This window comes from Myodes glareolus, chromosome 15 (genome assembly GCF_982192425.1).
Source record: "Myodes glareolus chromosome 15, mMyoGla1.1, whole genome shotgun sequence".
NCBI lineage: Eukaryota > Metazoa > Chordata > Mammalia > Rodentia > Cricetidae > Myodes > Myodes glareolus.
The window spans coordinates 73,122,422-73,149,742 of record NC_142040.1 but is presented as its reverse complement, the minus strand read 5'-3'; the positions used below and the strand labels follow the sequence as shown (position 1 = coordinate 73,149,742).

Below are 27,321 nucleotides of genomic sequence, written 5' to 3'. Positions count from 1 at the left end.
ATTTCATCCCAACGAGCTCTGTGCTCAGGTCCTGAAGAGTGGAAAGAAGCTACGCCCAAAATGAAAAACACTTATGCCTCGGAGAGAAAATATTCTGAGCTGTGCTGTGTCTGTTTCACAAGGAAAGATGAGCGTGTTTCCATGAGAAACTTCTGGAAGGCCGATTTAAACACAAAGAACTTTATGGGAGGCTAGCGGCCTCATCTTAACCAATTATATCTGCAATGGTCCTATTTCCAAATAAGGGCACATGCTGAAACACTGGGTTCGTATTTAAGAAAGATTCAATTAACCTGTAACATTTCGTCCCACGACGCTGACACATGGAGAAAGCTCTCCAGGGGTTTCCCACGGACTGCGTGGTCACAGCTGCTAACAGACCTCAAGATGGCACTGTGGAGCAGCTGAAGACGGTCCCAAACCAGACACAATGAAGATCCTCACAGGTTGTACATCAAATTGCATAAAAATTTAAATCATAATTCAACTTGAATTAGGTGTGCTTACAATACCAAAGTTTTAAACTTTACTTATTTAAGGCTTCTGGCTCATTGCAAGTTCCCAAAGTTAAGAGGACATGGTTCACATACCCACAGATATGCAGGGGAACTTACTTTCCGTGCTTTTGCAAAGACCCTCCCTGCTGCCCCCAGCGTCACAATTACTGCAAGTGATTAATTCCTATTATTTTTCAGTGGTAAATAGGGGCCCCTCATTAGCGGAAAACAGCCATTTGCCAATGGTGGTGACACATCTTTTAATACCAGTACTCCAGAGACAAAGGCAGGTAAATGTCTGTTCAAGGTCAACCTAGAGCACAGAGCAAGTCCCTGGACAGCAAGGGCTACACAGGGAAGCCCTAAGTCAAAAAATAAATAAATAAATAAAAATTAAAAAAAAGAAAGAAAGAAAAGAAAAAAGAGAAAGCAAAATAGCAATCTAATCATAACTTTCCCCAACTCCAGGTACCTTTTAGCTCTCTAACTTTCTCATAATATATGAGTTGACAACTATCTTAAACACTTATTCATGTTTCATATGCGGTTCAAGGGGGTCATTACGGGGGTCATTCCATCGTGGTGTGAAGACATGGTAGCAGGTGGAGAAAGCATGGTGGCAAGAGCAGGAGACTGGCTGGTCACCTCACATTCACACTCCATAAGCAGAGTGTAAACAGAAAGGGACCAGACCATAAACGTACATTCACGGTGACCCTCAGTCACCCCCTTTCACCAGTAAGGCTCCCTTTCTTAAAGGTCTCTCAGCCTTTCCATTATAGTTCAGCCAGCTGGGACCTTGACTCAAAGAACTAAGCCTAGGGGGACAATTCAGCCCTAAGGCACAACGAAGTACTGGAACTTGGACAGTGAGAGTGAGGCCAGCCGAAGGCAATGGAGAGAAAACAAAAGTGGCCTTTGCTGCTTCCGTCCCTGCCCCAGCACGCTCCTCCAGCAGGCTCTCCTCTCCCCGCTTTCCTGCTTCCGTCCCTGCCCCAGCACGCTCCTCCAGCAGGCTCTCCTCTCCCCGCTTTCTCCTTCTTCCTTTCTCTTCCCTCCCTCTTCTCTCACATTCCATTGTGCTCTTTCAAACAACAAAAGAAACTCCCTAAAGTTGAGTGATAAATAGCATGTTGTAGGGAAATAATATGTGTGCAGATGGTCAGTAAAAGGGGAACAGGCACAGATAGGTTGAAAATATGCTTGATATGCAGAACAAGTTGCAATTAGTTCAATCTACTTTTTTAAAAAATGTAGGTGTCAGATCATTAGAAAATACAAAGTTTATTTATGCTATTTATTATCAAAACAAAATATTGCTGGTGTCTTGCTGACTGCAAGTTACTATGTTGAGAAAAAATAAATACAGCACTGGCATGTGGCTGGTGTCTGCCATCTTCTCTCGGTATCAAATCATGAGACAGAGACTTATTAGCTATGACTGCTCCGCATCAGCACAGGCTCCCTTATTGCTGGCTCTTAGAACTTAACCTGCTTCTCCTTGTCTGTCTTATGCCATGGGGCTCCGCACCTTTCTTTCTTCCTGGATATCTTGCTTGGCTGCTGTCTCCACGGCTGTCTGCAGGCTGCCTGGCTTCTGCCCAGTGTGTCCTTCTCTCCCTCATGTTCCCCTTTTCTTCCATCCTAGAGTACTTTTCCTACTTATCCTGTCTGCTTGTGAGCCACACCTATCCCTCTCCTGCCTAGCTATTGGCCATTTAGCTTTTTATTAGACCAATCAGGTGCCTTAGGCAGAGCAGTGAAACAAATGTAACACATCTTCACATCACTAACAAAGGCAGCGGAAACAAAGGTAACACATCTTTACACATGTAAAGTAGCATTCCAAGGCATCTCCAACTGTAACACATCTGTGACTGGTTAAAATAATATTCTACAACACTGTAGTTTTCAGGGCTTGTTCATTTTCACATCTATTTTTTTTTTACTTTCAAAATAATGGGGTTTAAAATTAAAGAGATAAATGAGAAGTGCCAGTTGAGGTTCTGAGCCTCTGCTACACTATTTGGTCCTGAGAGTATGTTTCTGCTATAGTACTCACTCCTGAGATTATAAATCTCTGTGATAGTATCTATTCCTGAGAGGAAATCTTCTACATTAGTGTTGAGTGTGAGTCTCTGTTATACTATGTACTCCTGAGAGTGTGTCTCTCTATACTTTCACACTTAAGCTGTTCCCTTAAGAAGCTTCTACCCAGACTGCAGCTCTGAAAAACTATTCTCTTGTAGAACAAATGTATATCTATTAAGACCCTTTCCATTCATAAGGAAAAATCCTTCTGTGTTCTGAGGAAGTTGATACCTACCAGAAACTCCAAGCAGGAATAAAGCACTGACTCACATACACAGAGCAAACCCAACCCTTTTTCTATGTGCACTTCTGACCACATCTTAGACACTTTTTAAAACACAGAATCTTTCCACACAGCACTTCTTTGTTATTAATTATGATGGAAATAAAAGTCGCAAGCATAGGTTCTTTCTTTGCCACGTAATCTAGAGGCGTATTCATTTCTGTGCTTTCTCTATTGTGCACATATTAACAAAGCTCATTGATAGAAGGTGTGTGCTGTGTTGTAGCTGTCTACCCACCAAGTTCTTTGACTGTTAAGCTCCTTTCCTATCTTTCTTAATGATGGAAAACCAGGAACCAAAGCTACCGTGATCACTATGGATGTAGGAGGGAGGGAAAGGAAGGTGGGGAAAGCACTGGTCATCGTTCCTCTGCTGTACAATGGCAAAGCCATATGGAAGATACAAGGTGAGCCTGGCCCCATCTCATGCCTGCAAAGCCATCCCTGTCTCTTCCCTGAGGTTACACTGATGCAGGGCCCCTCAGTCCTCAGCACCTCAGCCCTTCTGGGAGTCCTTGTGAGGCCTTCCCAGTAGGATGCTGACCCTCTGTATATGACAGCCAGAGTCATGTGCTATAATCACTGCCAAAACAAATTAAGTTTGGACATGTCCAAAAGCAACAACCTTTCAAATGGTATTTATTTTGGGAGAATTTAATACATGGATATTGCATGTTTTATTCAAGTCTCCACATTCCTTCACTCATTACTTCTAACCCTTAAAACCATTTTACTCTCCCCACTTGGTGGGCTTTTTCTTTGTTATCTCTTCACCCCATTGAGCGCTTCCTGCAAGTGTGGGGGTGTGGGACAGTTGACTGAAGCCTGGAAGCCCCCCAGATTGACTGTCTCCCTCAGAAGCCATCAATTGCCAATAGCTCCTCCACTCAGGGTGAGATAGAGTGAAATCCTTATGCAACCTTGCTTATTGGATGGCCGGGTTTAACCCATGGAAGTGTTGTCCAGCTAGTAATAGCCACAGTGTTTTCAAGCAACATTTTTAGCAATGTTTCACTGTCCTAGAAATTTTTCAACATTTCTACTGTTTCAGAGCAGACATCTACTATACCTGGCCCTGACATTCTTTCCACCTCTTCTCCCTCAGGAATCCCTGACTTTTGATGTGTGTAAGGGACCTCTTCTACAGTGTGTGACGCAAGCATCACTTTTACATTAGAGCTCCCCACTGCCAGGCTAATAGTCTCTACACTTTGACTAATTTGCCTCTGTGTATTATTCTCCGTCTACTACACAACTAAGATTTGCTGGTGGGTGTAGAGAGGTGCCTTACACTGTGGGTATAAAGATGAGAACTTGGGTTCATTTAGTTACTGTCCACTCATTAGAGTAACGGCACTAAATTCTTCCTAGGGCTTATAACCTGGCCAGGCACAAGTTTATCACAAAATAACATCACATCAGTTACCGTTTATGGAATGAGCTTTGTATCCAGTCAGAAAATGATTGGTTGCTCCACACCTTTCCTGCATTATCGCTCTGTGGGCACTGCTGCTTTTATCTCAGGCACAGCAGCTGCACCTGACACTAAAGCTGCCTCAGATGATGACTGCACCTCTGCAGCCACTGCTGCTGCCGTGCTGCCAGTGCCTAGATTGGAAGAGCCTTCGTGCTGTTTTAACTAAGTCTCTATCCTTTATTTACCAATAAGGATTCCAGAGTCAGACGCTGGGTGAACAACCTGCTAGCTCAGAGAGGCAGAGCTTCTTACACACCAAGGGGGATGTTACAGACGCTTGGATGACTCCACTGGGAAAAACAACAGTAACTATGGACAGCCCAGATCTCAGATTCCAGGTAACCAATGGACAAAGTTATGACATAGTAAAGGTTTCATGGAGCATTTATGGTTACAGAAGATAGAGATTCATTCATTAAGACACGTTTCAAACACACAATTTGAACAAACTGTTGGGGTTACAGCAAAGAGAAGTCTCCACTGTTCTCTGATGACACTCTTAGTATCTGAACTGTTCTACGTTAGATGTTCATGCCAACATCGCAAAATGATTAACTTGATATTCTCCACCATGGATTCATTAGAGTTGGATAAGATCTAAATTGTTAGAAAAGATTTTTACCATTCTTCTCACACTTATGGACTTTGTAGTCAGAATGAATCATTTGATGTGATTTAAGGGTTGATGAAGTAAACTTCTAAGGCATTTGTAGGATTTCTCTTCTGTATGAACTATATCATATGTTGAGTAAGGCTATAAAGATTCACAAAGTGTTTGCCACATTCCCCACACTTTTAGGGATTGTCTTCAGATTGAATTTTCTTTTCTTTTCCTTTTTTAAAAAAATATTTATTTATTTATTTATTTAGTTATTTATTATTTATACAGTGTTCTGTCTGTCTGCATGCTTGCTGGCCAGAAGATGGCACCAGATCTCACTAGAAATGGCTGTGAGCCACCATGTGGTTGCTGGGAATTGAACTCAGGACCTCTGGAAGAGCAGTCAGTGCCCTTAACCTCTGAGCCGTCTCTCCAGACCCCTTGAATTTTCTTTTTTCTTTTATGTTGTCTAAGGGATGAAGAACAGGAAAAACATCTGTCACATGCTTCACACTTGTAGGGTTTCTCTCCAGTATGAACTTTCTTGTGTTTTCTAAGGGATGACTGATAATGAAAGGCTTTGCCACATTCCTTGCACTTGTAGGGTTTCTCTCCAGTATGAGTTGTTTGATGTTCCAGAAGACTCCTGGAATAGGAAAACTGTTTGCCACACTCTGCACACTTATAGGGGCTGTCTTCAGAATGGATGGTTTGATGCTCTCTAAGGGATAAGGAGGAGTAAAAGCATCTGCCACAGTCCTCACACCTGTAGGGATTGTCTTCACAGTGAATTGTTTGATGTCGCTGAAGAGACAAAGATAAGTAAAAACATTTGCCACACTCTTCACACTTGTATGATTTCTCTCCAGTATGAATTATCTGATGTTCTTTAAGTCTTTTAAAACTGGAAAGACTTTTACCACACTCTGCACACTTGTAGGGATAGTCTTCAGAATGGATTGGTTGATGTCGTCTAAGCGATGAGGATGAGCAAAAACATTTGCCACACTCCTCACACTTGTATGGCTTCTTTCCAGTGTGGACTGTCTGATGTTTCTGAAGGTACGCAAAGGAGGAGAACCTTTTGTCACACTCTACACACTTGTAGGGATAGTCTTTGGAGTGAATTACTTGATGTTGTCTAAGGTATGAAACTGAGGAAAAACATTTGCCACATTCTTCACACTTGTATGGTTTCTCACCAAAATGATATCTTTGATGTTTATTTAGGTTTGAAAGATCATAAAAAGCTCTGCCACATTCTTCGCACTTGTAGGGTTTCTCTCCAGAATGAATTCTTTGATGTTGCTTTAGCATTGAAAGATAGTAAAATGATCTACCACATTCTCCACACTTGTAGGATTTCTCATCAGTATGATTTTTCTGGTGTATAAAAAGTGATTGGCGAGTATTGAAGGTCTTGTGACATTCTTTACACGTGTAGGGTTTTTCTCCAGTGTGAAGTCTCTGGTGCATGGAAAGTGCTTTATAAGAACTAAGGCCCTTACCACATTTTTCACACTTGTAGGGTTTCTCCCTTATATGAATTCTTTGGTGTGGAATGCATAGTGAGTTACAGTCAATGGCCTTGTTGTAAACATTATAATCACTGGATGTTGTTCCTGTTGAACAAAAGTTGAGATATGAATAAAGGCCAGGAAATATTCTTACAATGCTCACTTGCAATGCTTATCTTTTAAAAAGAAAACATCTGCTCATGCACACTGAAGCATCAGTAAGAAAATACAGTACATTTCAAAACCTAAAGGCACTAAGAATAAATAATAAAATAATGTAGGTACAAATAATTTATACTTCAACTAGAATAAGGGCATAATCAAATAAAACATAGACGTAATGGCATATAATTCAAAATTTCATAGCTAAGTAACGTGTAAGGGCATTTTACTAACAGAAATAAACCCATTAAACAATAGAGATATTATATGTCTAGACACCCTTGAAAGTATAAAGTAACCAAGCCTGGAAAGAGAAAGTTAATTGTGATTGTGTGAATCTGAGTTATTGTCTAAATGTGAAATTTTTATCCTCCACATAAGTATGTTGTCGAAGATATGAAAGAGAAGCTGCACACTAAGTAGATGTTCCCCAAAATATTACATCTATAGCTCAAAAACTCAGGACAGTATTTTATGTTTTGTTTGGATGGCAAGAAAATATATATCTGAACCATATCACATCATGATAAGAAAAAACCTTTGCTGAGACAGCACATTTGTCAGAGGACACATGACAAGACTACCACTTCCTTTTTGTTCTTGCTGTTCAAGACAAGGTTTCTCTGTGCAGACCTTACTGTCCTGGAGCTCACTATTCAGACCAGGCTGATCACAAACTTAGAAATCCAAGTGGCATTCTGAGATTCCTGGAGGCAGGATCTCCATTTTGGACTGAGGTAGAGCCTGCCTTCAGTTCTGCCTCAGTCCATCCATCCCTGATGCTGCTATCCTCCGCTAGCATCAGACATCAGTTCCTTAATCTTCCCAACACAGACTTCATACCAACAACTCTTCGGGGGGCTCCAGGTCTTCAGAGCTGGCTGAGGATGCTGAGTCAGCCCACTTTGTCAAATGAGCAGCTACTGGGTTCTTTCCTTCTCCAGAATGTAGCCATCAAAGAAAGCCACCACTCTCTAAGGTAATCTATAAACCTCCTTTATAATATGCACACACACGTATATGGATGCCTGTTAATAATATTTATGTATGTATATACATATAAATATATGTGAATAAGCATTGTATGTATAAATATTATATATATTTATATATATAAATACTTGGTTCTACCGGTTCTTTTTCTCTAGAGAAACCTGCCTAGTATATGTAACTATTTAAAGTGTTTATAAATTGCTCAATACAGATTCTTATACACACACACACACACACACACACACACACACACACACACACGGGAAGATTTTCTGGTCTGGTGCGGGGAAATTGTTTATATTCTGTCAATCATGTTTTAAATAAACGCTAATTGGCCAGGCAGGAAGTATAGACAGGAAAACCAAACAGGAAGTAGAAATGATGCAAGGAGAACAGGAGAATTCTGGGAAGGAGGAAGGTGATTCCTCCCACTCCTTCCCAGACCACTGAAGCAGCAGGATGTGATCTGCCCCACTGAAAAAGGTACTGAGCCACATGGCTAACATAGATCAGAATAATGGGTTAATATAAGCTACATGAACTAATAAGAAGGGCTGGAGAGATGGCTCAGTGGTTAAGAGCACTGACTGCTCTTCCAGAGGTCATGAGTTCAATTCCCAGCAACCACATGATGGCTCACAACCATCTGTAATGAGATCTGGTGCCCTCTTCTGGTGTGTGGGTATACATGGAGGCAGAATGTTGTATACATAATAAATAAATCTTTAAAAAAAAAAAAAGGAATAAGAAGCTTGACCTAACAGGTCAATCAGCTTTATAACTTATAGAGATCTCTATGTGATTTTCTTTGGGGCTAAAACAGCTGTGGGAACCAGGAGAGACAGAAAACACAAACAAGTCAACCCCCTATGTTACAAAATGGCACCCATGTGGATAACTGCATCCACAAAAAGCCTGAGAAAGCTTGGGAAAGACTAGAGTAAAGCATTTCGGTTTTCAGCTGTAACAGGAAAAAAGCTGCACTGTTTTAAAATGCCAGCTTTCTGGGCTGTCCTGCCAGGGAAAACTCTGACTCTTTCAAGCAGGCTGTCCCGACTTTGGACACACTGTTGCAGCTTGCTTCCTGGCAAGGACCTTGAAATGCCATAGAGTTGTGGCAAAAAACTTCTCTATATTCCTTAGCAAATTAAAGACCCATGTGGTCAGAAAAAGAGAGATATACAGTAACGAGAGATTCAAAGAGGAAGAAAGCCTCTAAATGGTTTACAGTGTGTTAAAAACATATACAGGCTAAAGGTTAAAGTTCTCAAAGTTAAAAAAAAAGAGAGAAAGAGAGTAGCCAGTTGTGGTGGCACACGCAGGTAGCATTTCCCTGGGAGACAGAGACAGACGGATCTCTGTGAGTTCAAGGATAGCCTGGTTTACAGAGGGAGTACCAGGACAAAGACACACAGAGAACCTGTCTCAAAAAGCCAAAAGTTAAAAGTAAAAATAAAAGAAATAGAGGTTAAAATAAAGCCACGTAAAGATGGAAAACACACAGAGAATACCGTATGTTATTATGCTCTCTTTAAATTGTTTGAATGCTGAGGAAGGAACAACAGCTGCTAAAAGATATTTGCTTATAAATGCTGCAGAATTAATCCAAGATAGGAATTTTGAAAATACCTTGACTTCAAAATTGAAGTCAAAGGGTATGTTACTTTGGAGAAGAGATATGTCTTTGTTTCCACAGAAAATGAGAGGCTGTGGATTTATTCAGAGTTAAGAAAAATCAGCTTTGATCAAGGAAGACCACCTGAAAAATCTCCCATAGGAACAGATGGCCCAGATGACAGAGTTCTTCATCCAGAACAGGTTCAAGACTGCTGCCTGAGATGATCAAGACTCACAGGATACTTCAGTCAGGACTTGATCATAACTCTAAATTTTCTTTAGGTCCCCATAAGATTATCAGCGCCCCCAACCAGCTGAAAGTAGCCTGGAATACTACGCCCACATTCCCAAAAAATGGACTATGGATATTTTCCTTTGTTTTTCTTTTTTAAAAAAGAGAGGGAAATGGTGTGGGAGAATTGTCTGTATTCTGTCAATCATGTTTTAAATAAACGCTGACTGGCCAGGCAGGAGGTGTAGGTGGGAAACCCAGACAGGAAGTGGAAATGATGCAAGGAGAGCAGGAGGAATTCTAGGGAGGAGGAAGCTGATTCCCCCATTCCTGCCCAGATCACCGAAGCAGCAGGATGTGAGCTGCCCCACTGAAAAAGGTACTGAGCTACATAGGCTAAAATAGATCAGAAAAATGGGTTAGTCAAGATGTGAGAGTTAGCCAGTAAGAAGCCTGACCTAAAGGACCAATCAGCTTTATAACTTATAGAGATCTCAGTGTGATTTTTCTCTGGGACTAAACAGCTGGGGGGCCCCAACAAACAAACCATCCCTTTATGTTACAATTTTAGAGTGTGAAATTATTAACAGACAAAAATCACTTTATTTATTAAGTCCTAATCTGATGAGAGTCACTAATTTATTGTAAGCTGTTACAATGAAGGTAATTAAGACATAACAGTTAGTGATGAGTCACCTATGAATGACGAAATAAACTTAGTGTGCCCAAAGTTGTGCCTATATTCATGCTAAATACAGATATATACATCTGCTGTATACAAATATAATTCACGGACAGACACAATATTACAGGGAGAGAAAACTTTCTCCCTCCCATTATCCAGTCTTCTGTATCTGTCATCAGAGTGAATCTTAACGCAGAAAACTGAACGAATGTAAGTTCCACTTTCTCTTCTTTAGTATGGAATAATATTGAAATCAGATGTCCTTAAAGGAACTGGTTATTGGGCCAGCAGTGGTGACGCACACCTTTAATCCCAGCACTCTGCAGCAGAGGCAGAACAATCTTTTTGAGTTCACTGCCATCCTGGTCTACACAGTCAGCTCCAGGACTGCCAGGGCTACAGAGAAACTGTCTTAAAAAAACAAACAAACAAACAAACAAACAAAAAATAAGAACCACAAAAGAAAAGAGAAACATAGGAAGCCGGTTATTGAAATTGAGTGCTTGAGTAAAAAGGGTTAAATCTACACAACACTTGCACGGAAGGACACAGCCAGAATCAAATGCCTCACTTACCCTCAGATGGGACAGAGATCTATGAGACTAAATGGCATTCTAGTCTCAACGCAGGAGAAGGATGCATGGGGAATAGGGCTCATCAGTGCCTGCAGCTCCTGTCTCCCTGTGGCCTGCGGGCCAGACCAGAAAATCCTGTTCCTTATCTGAAGGGAAGATGAGTCGCTCCTCATGCCCCACAGCACAGGAGGTAGATTCTCTCATGCTGAGGAGGATCTTAGATTCTGCACCACACTCCAAATGTGTCAGGCAATGGAGACCCTCATTGCAATTTCTCTGTACTCCATGTCTCGTGAAGTGATAGTAAAAGTTACCGAGGGGAACCTTATTCCTATGCCTGCTACCCAACTGTTACAGGAACTACATGCTAGTTCAACTGGCCTTGCCCTGTCCCCGGTTTTGAATTTTCCTTCTCTTAACTAAGCTAATTTCAGAGCTGAGGTGTCAGTGTCTGATTGTGTAAGGAGTCCTCAGCAAAGTGGTAGATAATACAGGACAGAGGCTCTGCCACCGGAACAGTGGGCACAGCAGGCTGAACGCCGGGCACTCATGTAAACTAAGCTGCACGCGCCAGGTGGCAGAGGGGATAAGAAATACAGGTTTCTAAGAAGGACATGCATGGAGGACCCCAGGCAGGGGAAATAGTTAAGATCTCCTATGTAAACTGGGAGGGGAGAGGGGAAGGAATGAGGGATGGGAACGTGAGGGATCAGGATGACTGAGCTGTGGGAAAAAGGGAGAGCAATGAAACAGGTGTCTTGATGGGAGAGCCATTCTGGGGTTACGGAGGAACATGGTGCTAGGGAAATTCCTAAGAATCCATAAGGATGACCCCAGCTAAGATTCTGAGCAATAGTCGGGAGGGTGCTTGAACTGGCCTCCCCTGTAATCAGATTAGTGACTATCTTAATCATCATAGAACCCACATCCAGTAACTGATGGAGGCAGATGCAGTGATCCACAGCCGAGCACTGGGCTGAGCTCCAGTAGTTCAGCTGAAGAGAGGGAGGAAGGATCATACGAACAAGGGAGGTCAAAACCATGATGGTGAATAACACAGCAGAGACAGCTGAGCCAAGCCAGTGGGAGTTCATAGACCGTAGAATGACAGCTGGGGAACCTGCATGGGACCAAACTACACCCTCTGAATGTGGGTGACAGCTATGTAGCTAGATCTGTTTGGGCAGCCCCGGCAGTGGGACCAGGACTTATTCCAGGTACATGAGCTGGGTTTTTAAAAGTCATTCCCTATGATGGGATACCTTGCTCAGCATTGATATGGGGAAGGGGGATGGTCCTGCCTCAACTTGGTATGCCAGACTTCAGTGACTCCCCAAGGGAGGCCTTACACCTCTGAGAAGTGGAAGGAGGGTGGGATGGGGGTAGGAGATGGGGAAGGAGGAGAAACTGGGACTGGCATGTAAAATGAAAAGAAAATTTTAATTAAAAAAAGGAAAAAGAAATATAGGTTCATTTTAAATGTAAAAGCTTGCTAAGTATAAGCCTAAGCTATTGATCGAGCATTTATAATTAATATTAAGTCTCTGTTTTGGTTATTATGGAGCAGCTGATAGGACAGGAAAACGCCACATACATATGGTGTCGAACTTGGTGCATCGACATCTATGTAAGACTTAAGCACACTTAAAAATATTCCAAGCACACTAAAAAGGAGTCAGACAAGATCTCCTAGTCTTGTGTCTCTCATATGGGCTGCAGTACAGGGATGTAACTCCTGGCAGCTGCCTAAGGACGTGAGTCACCAGTATGAGCTCCACCTGCACGCTGTGTGGGGAGTTTGGGGTTTTGCTCATGCAGGCAGAAAAGGAAAGACAGATCCAGATTGGAAAAAAAAAAATCTGTGACTAGGTTACAGTACATTTAAAAATGTACAAAGGTATGGGAGAAAAAAGTAAAAATGTATAGACAGTCATAAAAATATATAAACATACTTTTAAAATAATAAAGTAAATGCACTAAAAAAGGGAATAAGTGATATAAAAGAAAAAAGCTAAATAAAGATAGAAAATACATAGAATGTTTCGATTCTATGTTACTGTGTTGTCTTTAGATTTTCTGATTGCTAATGAAGAAATGACAGCTGCTAACAAACATTGGATTGTGAAACTGGTGGAATAAACCAACCTGTATATTTTTAAAAGGTCTTGACTTTAAAAAAGAAGTCAAAAATATGTTACATTGAGAGAGAGGTTATGCTTTTCTTTCCACAGGAAATCAGTCTGTGGAATCATTCCAGGTTGATATGGGTCAATTTTGATTGAGGGAGACCCCCTGATAATCCTGGCTAAGGCATAAAAAAATAAACCTGGAATAACTACAACACATATGATGTATATTTTACATGCTCAAACATAAAACGTAATCTTTGACTAACTTGGGTATAAGATATATATAGTATATATATATATATATATATATATATATATATATATATATAGTTATTGGGTATAACTATAATTATATTAATACAGATGTGTATGTTACCTTTAAAACTTGATATATTTTCAGAACAAGGAGACTAGACAGCAAGAAAAATGGATGGCCTAAATGATCCAAAATCTCAGAGCACCTCTGTTGCAGTTTCCTCAGAATTCTACATCCAAAACAGTTTCAAAGCTGCTGGTTGGCATTATCCAGCCTTACAGACTACTCCAGCCAAGACCTAACAATTATCCTGACTTTCTCAATGTTTTCCCAAAGATATCAGCACCCGCAGACAACAGGAAGAGGTCCAAAGAACAATGCCTACATTCCCAAATATGGGTAATAGATGTTTATTACCATTTAAGGAGGATTAGAAAAATAAAGGGAAAAAAGGAGGATTTGGTTACAAAATTTTGTTGGTCTTAGGCAGAAAAAAGTTAAGCAAAAGAGTTAAATTTAAAGATCTCTTTCTAAAGAAAAAAAAGGGGATATAATAAAGAAATGATGAGACAAAAGGGTAGATTATTGAATTTACTTTAAACCAGAAAACAGCCATTAACCTCAAAATATTTTACATTGGTATGCATTTTGGTTTATTGATACTGTCTACTCTTGTTTGGGGTATTGTATTTATGCAGCTCATATATACATGTATATACACATATACATTATAAACATGTATATGTTTATATATTATATATGTATATACATACATAGAAAGGTAACATATAATTAAAATAAAGATTAGAAGTTAGTTATCTACAATAAGCAAACTTATAGTCAAGTTCAGTGTGTTTTCAAGGTCATTAACAGATATACTTAGATATATGGTCTTCAAACACTTCAAAGACATACAAAATATGGTTTTTTTAAATGTTTTAATAATATGAGGTTTTTTGATAGTGAGACATGTCTGCTCCTGGTAGCAACAATTTACTTCAAAGAAGATGATGGGCACTGTAAAAATTGCATTTGGAGTTTATTTTCTTTATGGCAAAACCTAGCCATTTGGACTAAGAAACTGCCCTTGCCTCAACTGCTGACAGTATACTGTCCAAACTGTATCAGCAGGACACAAAAGAAAGTGACTACCAAAAGTTTGCCCAGATAAGGTAGGATAATTCTTCAAAATTTCCTGCTTCTCAAAAATGTCTGTCAGACATTCTAGGCCTATAGGTCAAAGATGGATGCCCCAACATTACAGAAGAACTTTGAGTGACCATTCAGGCAGCCAGAAATCCCTGTTGCTAAGGTAACATTTTATGCTTCTGGGGTCTTTGATCAAGTTAAAGATTAAATAATTAGACTTAAAGTTTTCCTAGTTATGATAAAAGGTAAATTAGAAATAAAACTTTTTTTGAAAAATAGGTAATAGAATATGTCCTCTAAATTTGCCAAATACAAATGAACTGGGTATTGTAACAGTAATTCTTATTTGACAACTGCTTTTGCTACATACAGTTTTACTATGTTAAATTAAAATCTTCCTTTTAATTAGATAAATAGGGGAAATGCTGTGGAATAATTCATCTGTACACTGTGAAAATGTGCTGCTCTCATTGTTAATAAAAAACTAACTGGCCCATGGTGAGGTAAGATTTTTGGGGCAGAGAGAATGTTGGGAAAAAGAAGGACAGAGTCCCCAGGATGCAGAGGAGAAAGAGATAACATTACCATATGGAGTAAAGTATCACCACATGGCAGAATATAAATGAGACATATGGGTTAGTATAAAATGTAAGAGCTAGTTAGTAATCAGTCTGAGATATCAGCTGAACATTCATAATTAAGACTCTGAGTGGTTATTTGGAAGTGGCTTCTGGGACAGAACTGATCTTGGTCCCAAGAAAAACTCCACATACACTCCTCAACCCTGCTCCCATTATAAATCTGGAAGTCAATGAAAACATACACTTGAAGGAAGTTTGAGAATCAACAGGAGACCTTGAGATGAAAAGACCCAAGATCTCTTCATCCAATTGGACTCATGGTAATATTGGTCATAATGAATTCTATAGGGCTAGCCACAGTGACTACCCAGAATGGATTTGTCACAAAACATTTTACCAACTCTGATGTATTTGGGAACATCAGCTTTATACATACAAGTTTATAATTTCTCTAGCAAGTGGTGACTGGGAATATAGCCAAATAACAGACAAAACAAAATCCTAAAAAACTAGGGATCCTGAAAGGCCTAAATCTACTAATTGCCATAAAAGAGCCACACTGTACCCATAATTGGTTTGATGGGCATCCCTGAATCAACATGTAAGGCCTTGTAAGTCATTCTGTCCTACCCTTCCTAGATCTAATGGTCAGACCCTGCCAAATCAACTGGTGGTTAAAGTGTTGAAAGAAATCCAATAGCCTCTGCTAAATTAATGTACCTAATGACCCAATACAACCCCTTCTAAAATATACTAATGCTTTGACCTTCCCTAAGATCAGTGGGGAATGAACAGTCCAAAGCAACTCTGGTTTGTCTGAGTTTTATCCAATGGCTCCCCATCCCCAAGTTGTTCTAATCAACAGAACTGACACTGTTCAGCCTGTATCACTGTCTGCCCTTCTGGGGTGGAATTATGGGTTTGACTTTATAAACTCAATATTCTCACTTTGATGTACAGATCTTTCTGGCATGGGTCTGTTCTCGATGTCTGTAAATAAATGACTCTCAATATGACCAACACAGACTTCTCCTTCACTGAGTCTTATATGACAATAACTCATCAAAAAGAAAAACCTCGGGGGCTGGAGAGATGGCTCAGTGGTTAAGAGCATTGCCTGCTCTTCCAAAGGTCCTGAGTTCAATTCCCAGCAACCACATGGTGGCTCACAACCATCTGTAATGAGGTCTGGTGCCCTCTTCTGGCCTTCAGGCACACACAGAATATTGTATACTAAATAAATAAATAAATATTGGGGCTGGAGAGATGGCTCAGTGGTTAAGAGCATTGTCTGCCTTTCCAAAGGTCCTGAGTTCAATTCCCAGCAACCACATGGTGGCTCACAACCATCTGTAATGAGGTCTGGTGCCCTCTTCTGGCCTGCAGGCATACACTCAGACAAAATATTGTATACATAATAAATAAATAAATATTTTTAAAAAAAAAAAGAAAAGAAAAACCTCGGAAGTCACGGCAAATAGAAGCACAGCTTGTTGTTGGAAAGATACATAGCTTATGAGACGTAAAGCATCTAAGAGATGTGCTTTGACAACGAGGACCTGAAGGAGAGACCTAAAGAATGATTCCCAGAGTATCATGTTTCAAGGCACATGGGAAAGCCTGTCTTCCTATTGGATACTTGGACCTCCACTTTGCCCCCAGTCCCCTCAGTCCTACACACCTGGGTGCACGCTGGCTGATGCTTTTCTCTTCCTATCTGAAGGCTCTGATCTTTGCTCCAGAAATGTCACCAGGTGTGGCTTAGGGACACCAAGACCTGTTTGTAGAAAAAAAGAAGTTTGTTTATGCGTTCTCATACATGGAATTGACATGTCCCTGCCTGTACATGGCTTGTAAGGACAGAGATGAGGTACCAAATGATTGCAGACAATCAGTTCCTTAAATGTTTTCAGACAGGATCACTACAACATGTGAAGGAGCCTACAACACCCAGAGTCTGAGTTACATTTAAAAAAAAATTAAATCTGAATTGTGAAATACTTTCATTAACAAGCATGCTCCATGCCTCAGGCCACTGAATTTCTGACAGTCCCACTAGAGTGAAGGAAACAGACATCCAACACAAAAGGTTAAACACAAAAAGAGAAAAACAGTGAAATGATTTTTAAAATAATTTATTTTTATTTTTTATATGCATAGGTGTTTTGGCTGCATGTATGTCTGTCTGTGTGAGGATGAAGATTAAACTAATTAATCTTTATCAATAAAAATCAGGTGTCAGGTATTGAGGTAAGAACCTGAATGATGAGAGAAGCGGCGCAGAAGTCAATTTCCTACATCTCCCATTCCTCTGTGCAAATGGGATAAGTACCCGTCTCAGCCCAACCTTACCACTTCCTCTAGTGACATTTCATTTGTATTTTAATAGAAAAAGCTTGTCTGAAGACCAGAGTGCAAAACAGTCACACTAGTCAACCAAACAGGCTGGGCAGTAGTGATGCCTTTAAAGTCAACACTAAAGAGGAATGGTGTAGGAGGGCCTTCTGTCTATGTGTTGCTTTCATTGGTTAATAAAGGCTTTGAGCCTATGGCAGGGAAGAACAGAACTAGGCAGGGATAAGCTAGGCTGTATTCAGGGAGGAAGAAAGCAGAGTCAGGTAGCCGCCATGGAGTCACTAGAGTCAGACATGCTGAATCTTTCCCAGTAAGCCACTGTCATGTGGCAATACACAGATTAATAGAAGTGGGTTAAACTGAGATGTAAGAGTTAGCCAATAAGAAGTTAGAGCTAATGGGCCAAGCAGTGTTTTAATTAGTACAGTTTCTGTGTGGTTATTTCAGGTGTAAGCTAGCCGGTGGCCTGGATGAACAGCGGGGCCCTCCTCCTGTTACAGAGGAATATAAGGTGGAATGAGACAGAAACTTGATCTCTTTCAGTCTGACGATTTCATACAGAACTCTCTAGTGACTTGGCTGCTTTGTGTCTCAGATCTTCAGGTTGAACCCTAAAATCTGTCACTGGGTTTTTACTATGCATGCCACAACTTCCTGTCCCTCTATCTACAGTCCTCCAAACCTCTAGGGTCAGCTAGCTCCACCCTCTGAGTCCAAACAAGCTTTATTTGTCAATCAAAATATTGCACAACATGAGGGTGTCAGATCTTGGCATTGCAGACAGTTGTGAGCTGTGAATTGAATCCCAGTTCCCTAGAAGAGCAGTCAGTGCTCTTAACAACTGAGCCATCAGACCAGCCCCCAAATGATTTTTAATATAGCAATCTCCCTAATTTTTCTGTAAATGAAGGATATGAAAATCACTGTAGAAATGCTCCCATGAGATACCATACAATGTGAAGTGAAATAAGAAGTCACTACAGATGAGATCCTCACCCAGGAATTCAAGGTTGCTGTAATTCTCCAACATCACATCCCTGTACAGACTCCACTGAGCAGGCTGCAGGCATTTCCTCTCTTGGGGAGAGAACTCGATGGCCACATCCGAGAAGGACAGCATCTCCTGAAATAAAGATCAACAAATGATACCACACTTTTGTACTTAAAACCATCAATAATATAAATATCAAGATGCACTGGACTGGATAGTTCTGTTGACTTGACATTAGCTAGGGTCATCTGAGAAGAGAGAAACATAATAAAGAAAAATGCCTCCCAAAAACGGTCCTGTAGGGAAGAATGTGACATTTTCTTAATTCATGACTCATATGATGTATCACAGCCCTTTTATGGGTGGTCCCCAATAGGCAGGAAGTCCTATCTGGTATAGTAAGGCTGGATGGGCAAGTCAGTAAGCAGTGTTCTTAGTGAGTTCTGTTCCAGTTCTTGCCTCAGGTTCCCGTCTTGACTTCCCTCAGGGATGGACTGTTACCTGGAGTTGGAGTCTAAAATAATCCCTTTCTTCTCCAAGCTGACTCTCATCACGAGCTTTAGCACAGCAATACAAACCCTCAGACAGGCATCACGTGTCTGTGGATTTCTCCGAGGATGAAAGAGAGTTAGAAAGGTTTCTTACATAGGAAGTAATATTCCAGAAATATCTGAAGCGGTCACATGATCCTACACTGACCTATCAAAAGGAAAGACAAAGTAAACAATTCTATAGGCCCAATTTGACACAATCCATTTAAGGCAGAAATGTAAAATGAACGCATCCATTGGTGTGGGAGAATTGTCTGTATTCTGTCAATCATGTATTTTAATAAAACGCTGATTGGCCAGGCAGGCAGTATAGGCGGGAAAGCCAGACAGGAAGTAGGGGTGGAGCAAAGAGACTGGGAGTATTCTGGGAAGTAGGAAACTCCCTAGCCACTCCTGCGCTGACCACTGAAGAGGCAACATGTAAGCTGTCAGACTGAGAAAGGTACTGAGCTGTGTGACTAACATAGATAAGAATAATGGGTTAATATAAGCTATAAGAGTTAACAAGAAGCCTGAGCTAAGGGTCAATCAGCTTTATAACTTATAGAGATCTCTGTGTGATTGATTTTCTCTGGGTTTTCCGGCTGTGGGATACTGAGCGGGAACAGATACCCCAACAAGTCGGCCGTCATGTTACAATCCATAAAACATGTACTTAGTACCATGTGCTACTATACACCACACACATATATATTCCTCACAGGAGAAAGTCACTGTGAAGGAGAAGGGATTTCTCAACAGTTCATGCGCACAATCATGAAAGTGAAGTGTAATGAAAATACAGAGTTTGACGCAGCAAGGCCCCAAAGCAGAAGTAACTATAAGAACCACTCCCCAAATTGCCTAGCACAGTTACCACCCGGGGAAGTGTCTGCCGTACCAGCGCCAAACCTCTCTGAGACGCTGTGGGTGGGGGACAGTACACCTGTGAATATTATTTAGGAGGGATTTTACCCAATAGTATTAAAGGCAAAAATTTCAGGCAAATTATATTCTGGCAAAATTCATTTCTATAGAGAAGAAATTCAAATAGTGTCTGTCCTAAGGGGGACACATTGACACTCACTAAAGACTGTTACACATTCTTAGTATAATTTGGAGTTGGATATAGTACTCCATGTGAATGGCGGCTGTTTCCACAGACAACAAGGAACAACTAAATGGACAGAGTAGTTGTAGTAAGAATTCTTGCGTCTCCTGTCAGTGTCCCACAGAGATATCTTTTCAGAGAGTCAAACAAACCTGAAGACTAGACATTTCAGCTGGTTGTTCTGACAGGGGCTAGGTATAATCTAGCAGAGGGTACTTGGGAGTGTACCATGTTTACACAGTCCTTCTCATTCTGTGGACACATCTGTATTTACTCTGTCAACACTTTTCTTGGTAAATGTGAGGTGGTTTAAGAGTTGATTGCAGGAGGCCTGAAGGACTGAACCACCTGGGAGCAGAAATCGACCTCCCCTGCCCCAGTGGAAATTGACCCACTGGGGAGCAACGAGCCACCGGGACCATGGCACCATGGCACCATGGCAAGCCTCCACCTCTAGGAGTAACCATCTGCGCCTTGGGCCTGCTTGCACCTGGAGGAGATAACCAGAGGCTCTACTCTGCCTGCCCCTTAAGGGGCGTCCAACTGAGCCAAAGCCACCAACTGGAGGAAGAGGAACCCCCTGAAGCACAGGCTCCACCTATACCACCTGGAAGAACAGACGGGTAGACAACAAGGTAAGAACACACTCAACAACACACTCTACAACACAAAGGGCAAAACGACACCACCAGAAGCTAGTGGCTCTACAGCAGCAAGAGCTGAACACCCCACACAGATGGAGCAGAAGAAAACGACCTTAAAAGTAACTTTATGAAAATGACTGAGGCCTTTAAGGAGAAACAAAAAATTCTCTCAAAGAAGTGGAGGAAAAGACAAACAAAAAGTTGGAAGGCATCAACAAATCCCTTAAAGAAAACCAAGAAAAAGCAATCAAGCAGGTGAAAGAAATGATTCAAGACTTGAAAACCGAAATAGAGACAATAAAGAAACTACAAACCAAGGGAATTCTGGAAATGGAAAATTTGAGTAAATGATCAGAAATCACAAATGCAAGCATGAACAACAGAATATAAGAGATGGAAGAGAGAATCTCAGGTGTTGAAGACACTATAGAGGAAATAGATTCATCAGTCAAAGAAAACGTAAAAATCCAACAGAAACTTAAGGCAAACTATCCAGGAAATATGGGACACCATGAAAAGATCAAATGTAAGGATAATAGGGATAGAAGGAGAAGAAGTCCATCTCAAAGGCACAGAAAATATATTCAACAAATCACAGAAGGAAACTTTCACAGCCTAAGGAAAGACATGGCTGTGAAAATAAGGAAAGCTTACAGAACACCAAATAAACTGAACCAAAAAAAGTTTCCTCGCCACAAAAATACACAAAACACTAAAATACAGAATAAAGAATGTTAAGAACTGCAAAGGGAAAAGGCCAAATAACATATAAAGGCAGATCTATCAGAATTACACCTGGCTTCTCAGTGGAAACAATGAAAGCCAGAAGGTCCTGGTCAGGTGTTCTGCAGACACTAAGAGTTCATGGATGCCAACCCAGACTACTGTACCCAGCAAAACTTTAAATTACCATAGGTGGAAAAAACAAGATATTCCATGATGAAACCAGATTTAAACAATACCTATCCACGAATCCAGCACTACAGAAAGTACTAGAAGGAAAACTCCAACCCAAGGAAGTCAGCTACAGTCACAAAAACACAGACAATAGATCTCACAACAGCAAATCCCAAAGAAGGGAAACACACACACAATACCAACAACAACACAAAACAAAAATAGCAGGAACTAGTAATCACAGGTCATTAATATTGCTTAATATAAATAGATCCAATTTGCCAATAAAAAGACACAGGCTAACACATTAGATACAAAACAGAATCCATTCGTCTGCTGCATACAAGAAGCACACCACAACCTCAATGACAGACATTGTCTCTGAGTAAAGGGTTGGGGAAAAAAATTTCCAATCAAATGGACCCAAGAAACAAGCTGGTGTAGCTAATATCTAATAAGATAGACTTCAAAATAAAATCAATCAAAAAAGATAAAGAAAGGATATTTCATATGCATCACAGGAAAAATTCTTCAAGAGGAAATCTCAATTCTGAACATCTCTGCCCCAAGGAACATCTCTGGAAGCACCACTATCCCTGACTTCAAGCTTTATTATAGAGCTACAGTAACGACAACAGTTTGGTATTGGCATAAAAACAGACAGGTTGATCAATGGAATTGAATCAAAGATCCTGATATTAGCCCACACACCTTCAAACACCTGGGGTTTTTTTTTTTTTTACAAAGAAACTAAAAATATAAAATGGAAAAAGAAAAGCATCTTCAACAAATGGTGCTAGTATAACTGGGAGTCGACATGTAGAAGAATGCAAATATATCTATTTATTGCCATGCACAAACTCAAGTCCAAATGGATCAAAGACTTCATGAGCCTCATGAAGAGAAAGTGGGAGGTACACTTGAACACATTGGCATAGGAGACCACTTCCTAAATATAACCCCAGTAGCACAGACACTGAGAGAAACAATTGATAAATGGGACCTCCTGAAACTGAGAAGCTTCTGTAAAGCAAAGGACACAGTCAACAAGACAAAACAGCTGCCTACAGAATGGGAAAAGATCTTCACCAAGCACACATCTGACCGAGGGCTGATCTCCAAAATATATAAAGAATCCAAGAAATTAGACATCAAACTACCAAACAATCCAACTAAAAATGGATACAGACCTAAACAGAGAATTCTCAACAGAAGAATCTCAAATGGCTGAAAGATACTTGAAATGTTCAACATTCTTAGTCATCAGGAAAATGCAAATCAAAACAACCCTGAGATTCCATCTTACACCTGTCAGAATGGCCAAGATCAAAAACCCCGATGACAGCTTATGTTGGAAAAGATGTGGATTAAGGGGAGCACTCCTTCATTGCTGGTGAGAGTGCAAACTGGTATAGCTGCTGTAGAAATCAGTATGGTGATTTCTCTAAAAATTAGGAATCAATCTACCTCAAGATCCGCAACACCACTTTTGGGCCTATACCCAAAGAGGTTAAATCACACCACAAAAACATTTGCTAAACTATGTTGATAGCAGCACTATTCATAATAACCAGAACCTACAAACAACTTAAATACCCCTCAACAAAGAATGGATAAAGAAAATGTGGTACATTTACACATTGGAGTACTATTTGGCAGTAAAAAAAAAAAACAAAAAAAACCCACCAATGACATCTTTAATTTGCAGACAAATGAATGAAACTAGAAAAAAAAAACATCCTGAGTGAGGTAACCCAGACCCAGAAAGACAAACATAGTATGTACTCACTCATAACTGGATATCAGACATAAAACAAGGATGGTCAGCCTATAGTCCACAGCCCCAGAGAAGCTAGAACCCTCTTCCAAAAACTGATAGAAGTAGATGTAGAGATCCACAACTAACCACTAGGTCAAGTTCCAGGGGAAGAGAGAGACTAGGGATAATACAAATAATATTATTATCCTATAATAATACCATGGAGTTAATACCATGATGGGGAAAACCACAGAATCAGCTGACCCAAGCTAGTGGGAGCTCACTGATTCCAGACTGACAACTGGGGAACCTGCATATGACAAACAAGACCCCCTGAATACAGGTGACAATGGTGTGTCTTGGGCAGTATATGGGGCCACTGGCAGTGGGACCAGTATCTAGCTCTAATGCGTGAACTGACTTCGTGGAGCCCATTCTATAGACAGACAGACAGACAGACAGTTACAAAGGTAACTAGATACATACATAGGCACGAAGGTAGACAGATAAACTGAAGAGTAGCAGGATATTGATAGGAAGTCAGATGCAAAGAAGGGACTGGATTCCAGGTCAGGCAGGTTCCAAAACAGTAGCGACCCTCCATTCAAAATAGCAGATCTACATACGATATAACAGCATGCTTAAAATGCACACCGCACACATCATGGAGTACCAACCCTAGATCTTTGTCCCAGGGCTTTAATCACATGACTGTGGCATGAAACAATCACTAGCATTGGCTTCAAGCCACCAAGTTATGCAATTTTATGACTCAGAAAGTAGATTAAACTACGAAAAATATGAGAGACAAAATATAGTACCTGATTTGGAAACATGCATTATATAAGTATGATTTTAGTTTCAAAATAAGTATCACATGTTTTGCTCTGTACATTAGACGTCTAGATGTTTTGCGGATTTTAATAGACCATACATTGTTTCTGAGTCTTCTTAAAGCATCACTGTGTGGAGTATATCCGATACAGATTAGGGCCATGCACTCTCATAGACCTGACTTTATTTCACATAGAGACTGCAATGGAGAGAACAACAGAATGCAGATATCGAAGAGGTGGCCATGCAACCACATGCACCTTTCATCTCAAAATATGTTGCTGCATTTGATAAGGACTATGGAGGATATTATGGCAGACACTTTTATAACCCGAATTAACAACATAATAAAAATCGGTGCTGTTCAGGTTTATTCCTTGCATGTGTTTGACCCCTGCTCAAATCTTTTGCAAGGTTTCTCCATGGCCTCTGACATAATCATTCAGATCAATTGGCAGGAACTGAATGTCATCACCCAGCACCTCCGCTCCAGAGTTTTCCAGAGATGACATGTCTAACACAGCACGGGTCATGCATGAGCTGTAAACACAAGTAACTCCTTCCCTCACACTGACATAGAGCATAGTGAAAGAAACCTGGGAGGAAAGACACAGGGCTGCCAACCAGGGGAACTGGACTGGACCTGTGGAGGAGCAGGACCCACCATTAGCAGTCTGCTTTACTGGTTGGCTATGCAGTGCCCCGTGTGAAGGACAGTGCAGGGAGTGGTTTGGTTCTGGCTCACTGTAAGAAGCATCTGCTCACAGTGCAGCCTCTGCTGTTAGGACAGGGGAAGGCATGCCAGCTGCAGCTGCAGACAAAGACCCAGGAATGTAACCGCAGTAGCCACATCAGTCAAGAACTGCAGAATGGAAATAAAGAAATAATGGAGTTTCAGATTAGATATGAAAGGAACAAACTGGAAGAAACCAGAAGAAAGTCACATCAGGTCATGAAAGCAGCTAAGAGATTAATATGTAAAACGAATGAACCACTTTTTGTTGTTGCTGAATATAAGCAGAACTATTCAAACAAAGCAAAGAGAATTCTTCCTCACAGAGTAAATGCAAACAACTTTCTGAATACCAAAATTAAAGTCTTTAACAAGAACATGTTGGGGACAAAGTTTAAATTACTTGTGGGATGAGTCAGCAGAAGTTAAGCACACATAGTTTGTAAATCAACAAAGTGTTGATTGCATTGATTTGTCAAGGTGCTCACTGTAAGAAATGGGAAATGAACGATAGAAAGTATTTATCACATCATTAAACTTGAAATGCTCCCTGTCACAGACTCGGGTAGCCTAGGCTGGCCTGGAATTTGCTATGAATCAGTAGAGAACCAGAGGGCCCTGCCTCCCCCTCACAAATGCAGAGATGACAGGGATGTGCCTCAGAGGAGACTGACGTTTCTTTTCTATCACAGGTCTGGTTACTAAAATCACAGGACTACACACATGTCTGGGAGTTCTCCTCACCTGTGGATCTCACACTTAAAGACCCCCGGAGTGGGGAGACTCTCACTCAAGTCTCAGGATTATATGACCGCCCAGGAACTCACAAGGGACCGTCCTTGCTGCAATCACACGAGGTTTATAGACAGGAACCAGTACACTGGGGCCAAAACTCATTTCCCATGCAGGGTTAGAGAGTTCAACCCTGAGTAACTGGGAGAAGGAATAGTTAAGGGAAGAAACCATAACACAATAATCCAAAGCGGGTAGGGAGGGTGTCATTGGAAAATTCCGAAAATGCCAGTAATAATCACAAGGGGGTAACTCCCTGTTTCTCAAGATTATGATCTAACTTTATCTTCAGCTAGTTCCTGAAACAGAGTCACTGAACCGGCTAATCTAGATTTTTGATTCTTCTCTCCCTGCTTAGATTTTTGGCTCTATTTTTTCTGCTAGAGGGGTCTGGATTTATCCTGGTCTTTCAACACAAAAGCCTGGCGCTGTAACACAAGGCCATGAGAGCTTTTCACCTGCTCCTAGGGACCCTGCTTCCGGACCAGCTCAACAAGCTCAAGACCACATCAAGACGTTGACACAACCATTGCGGGCCAAGCAGACATCCTGTCGTTTTCACAGTTAGTCGGCCTACATTAAGGGATGAGGGATCTTTCAAAGCTTGAAGAAAACCAGTCCTCAAGGTGAGGTCTGAAGTCAACTTCTCTAGTTCCTTCTTCCTGCAGAGGGTCCCTCTGTGTGTGGGCTGTATGTGTGTTCTCTCGCCCCCTAGTCACAGCTTTCTATAGCAGCTGATCCTGGCAGATCTGTCTGCTGTGTTTCAGAATTTCTCACATGCAACCTGTTGCACCTCAGACTTTCCCGCTCTTAATTCTTTAACTGGAGACAAAATGAACACAATCAAAACCTCAAGACCGTTACACTAGGCTGGCTACAGAGCACAGGAAGGACCAGAAACCCCGTTTGGTCTAAAGTTAGCGAGAAATCTGACAGCATCCCTGTGAGAATGGGTCAGAAGTGAAGCAGGCTTCCCCACCAAAGCTGCTCAGTGAGCTCCCAGCTCCCCCTCAGGAGCAGGCAGTCAGCTGACCATCCTTAGCTTGCAACCCTGGACCTTGCACTGTCATCTACTCCGCGCAGCTCTCCTGTCCCAGAAGCCCAAGGCGGACTCGGGCTGCGCGCGGCGTCCTAAGAAAACCATTGTTCAGGGAACAGTCCCGGTCGCCGTCTCCCCAGCCCTGACCTGCAACCTCAGGCGTCCCAGCCAGTTGAGCACAGCACCTCCAAAGCAGCTTCTCCCGCCCTCCCACCCAGCCCAGGTCCGCTCCCTCCAAGACGGCCCCGCACCCCGCACAGAGCCTCAGGCTGCGCTGCACCCAGGACCAACCTCCATGTCAGAGACGCCACAGGAATGCACAGCAGGGGGATTCTCGCCCAACTTTGAGGAAGACACTCACGTGGAGACCAAAACTTTGAGTGCGGATTTCCTGCTTGTCTCCCTGCGATGTCACATTCCCCAAGACTACATTTCCCAGAAGTCTGTGGGAAGAAAATCCCCGGACCCCATTGGGGATTTCTTCAGTTCCTGGATTTGTGCGTATTAGAATCCTGGAGAAGTCCCTCAAAAGACCACCATCCACGTATGCAATCAGCAACAAGGTTGTTAATTTCCAGCATGCTGGTGAAAGACCCCCGGAGTAGGGAGACTCTCACTCAAGTCTCGGGATAACACGACCCCCAAGAATTTACGAGAGACCCGCCCTTGCTGCAATCACACTGAGGTTTACTGACAGGAACCAGCGCCCTGAGGCCGAGACTCATTTCCCACGCGTGGGTAGAGAGGAGTTCCACCCCGAGTAGCTGGGAGAAGGGGTATTTAAGGGAAGA

At 41.5% G+C, this 27,321-nt stretch overlaps 1 protein-coding gene and 1 long non-coding RNA gene across 4 annotated transcripts in view; one reads left to right on the top strand and one right to left on the bottom strand.

Annotated features, from left to right (window-relative positions):
* Positions 1-13,651, top strand: part of LOC125415956 (uncharacterized) — an 18,475-nt gene extending 4,824 nt beyond the window's left edge. The window contains exons 2-3 of the long non-coding RNA XR_014997153.1: positions 4,541-4,686; positions 13,260-13,651. This is a non-coding gene — a long non-coding RNA (uncharacterized LOC125415956). The remainder of the gene's footprint in view (positions 1-4,540; positions 4,687-13,259) is intronic.
* LOC125415951 (uncharacterized) lies at positions 4,715-27,321 on the bottom strand. Of its 3 annotated transcripts, none has more exons than XM_085676929.2 (4): positions 27,184-27,321; positions 18,197-18,323; positions 16,527-16,622; positions 4,715-6,571 (listed from the first exon to the last, which is right to left on the bottom strand). In XM_085676929.2, exons 1-4 carry the CDS (start codon positions 27,253-27,255, stop codon positions 5,226-5,228), a joined length of 1,641 nt encoding a protein of 546 aa, XP_085533055.2. In that variant the 5' UTR covers positions 27,256-27,321; the 3' UTR covers positions 4,715-5,225. The 3 variants fall into 3 exon arrangements, with proteins under 3 accessions (XP_085533055.2, XP_085533056.2, XP_048314522.3); XM_085676930.2 differs by having other exon boundaries at positions 26,892-27,313; XM_048458565.3 differs by having other exon boundaries at positions 26,822-27,311.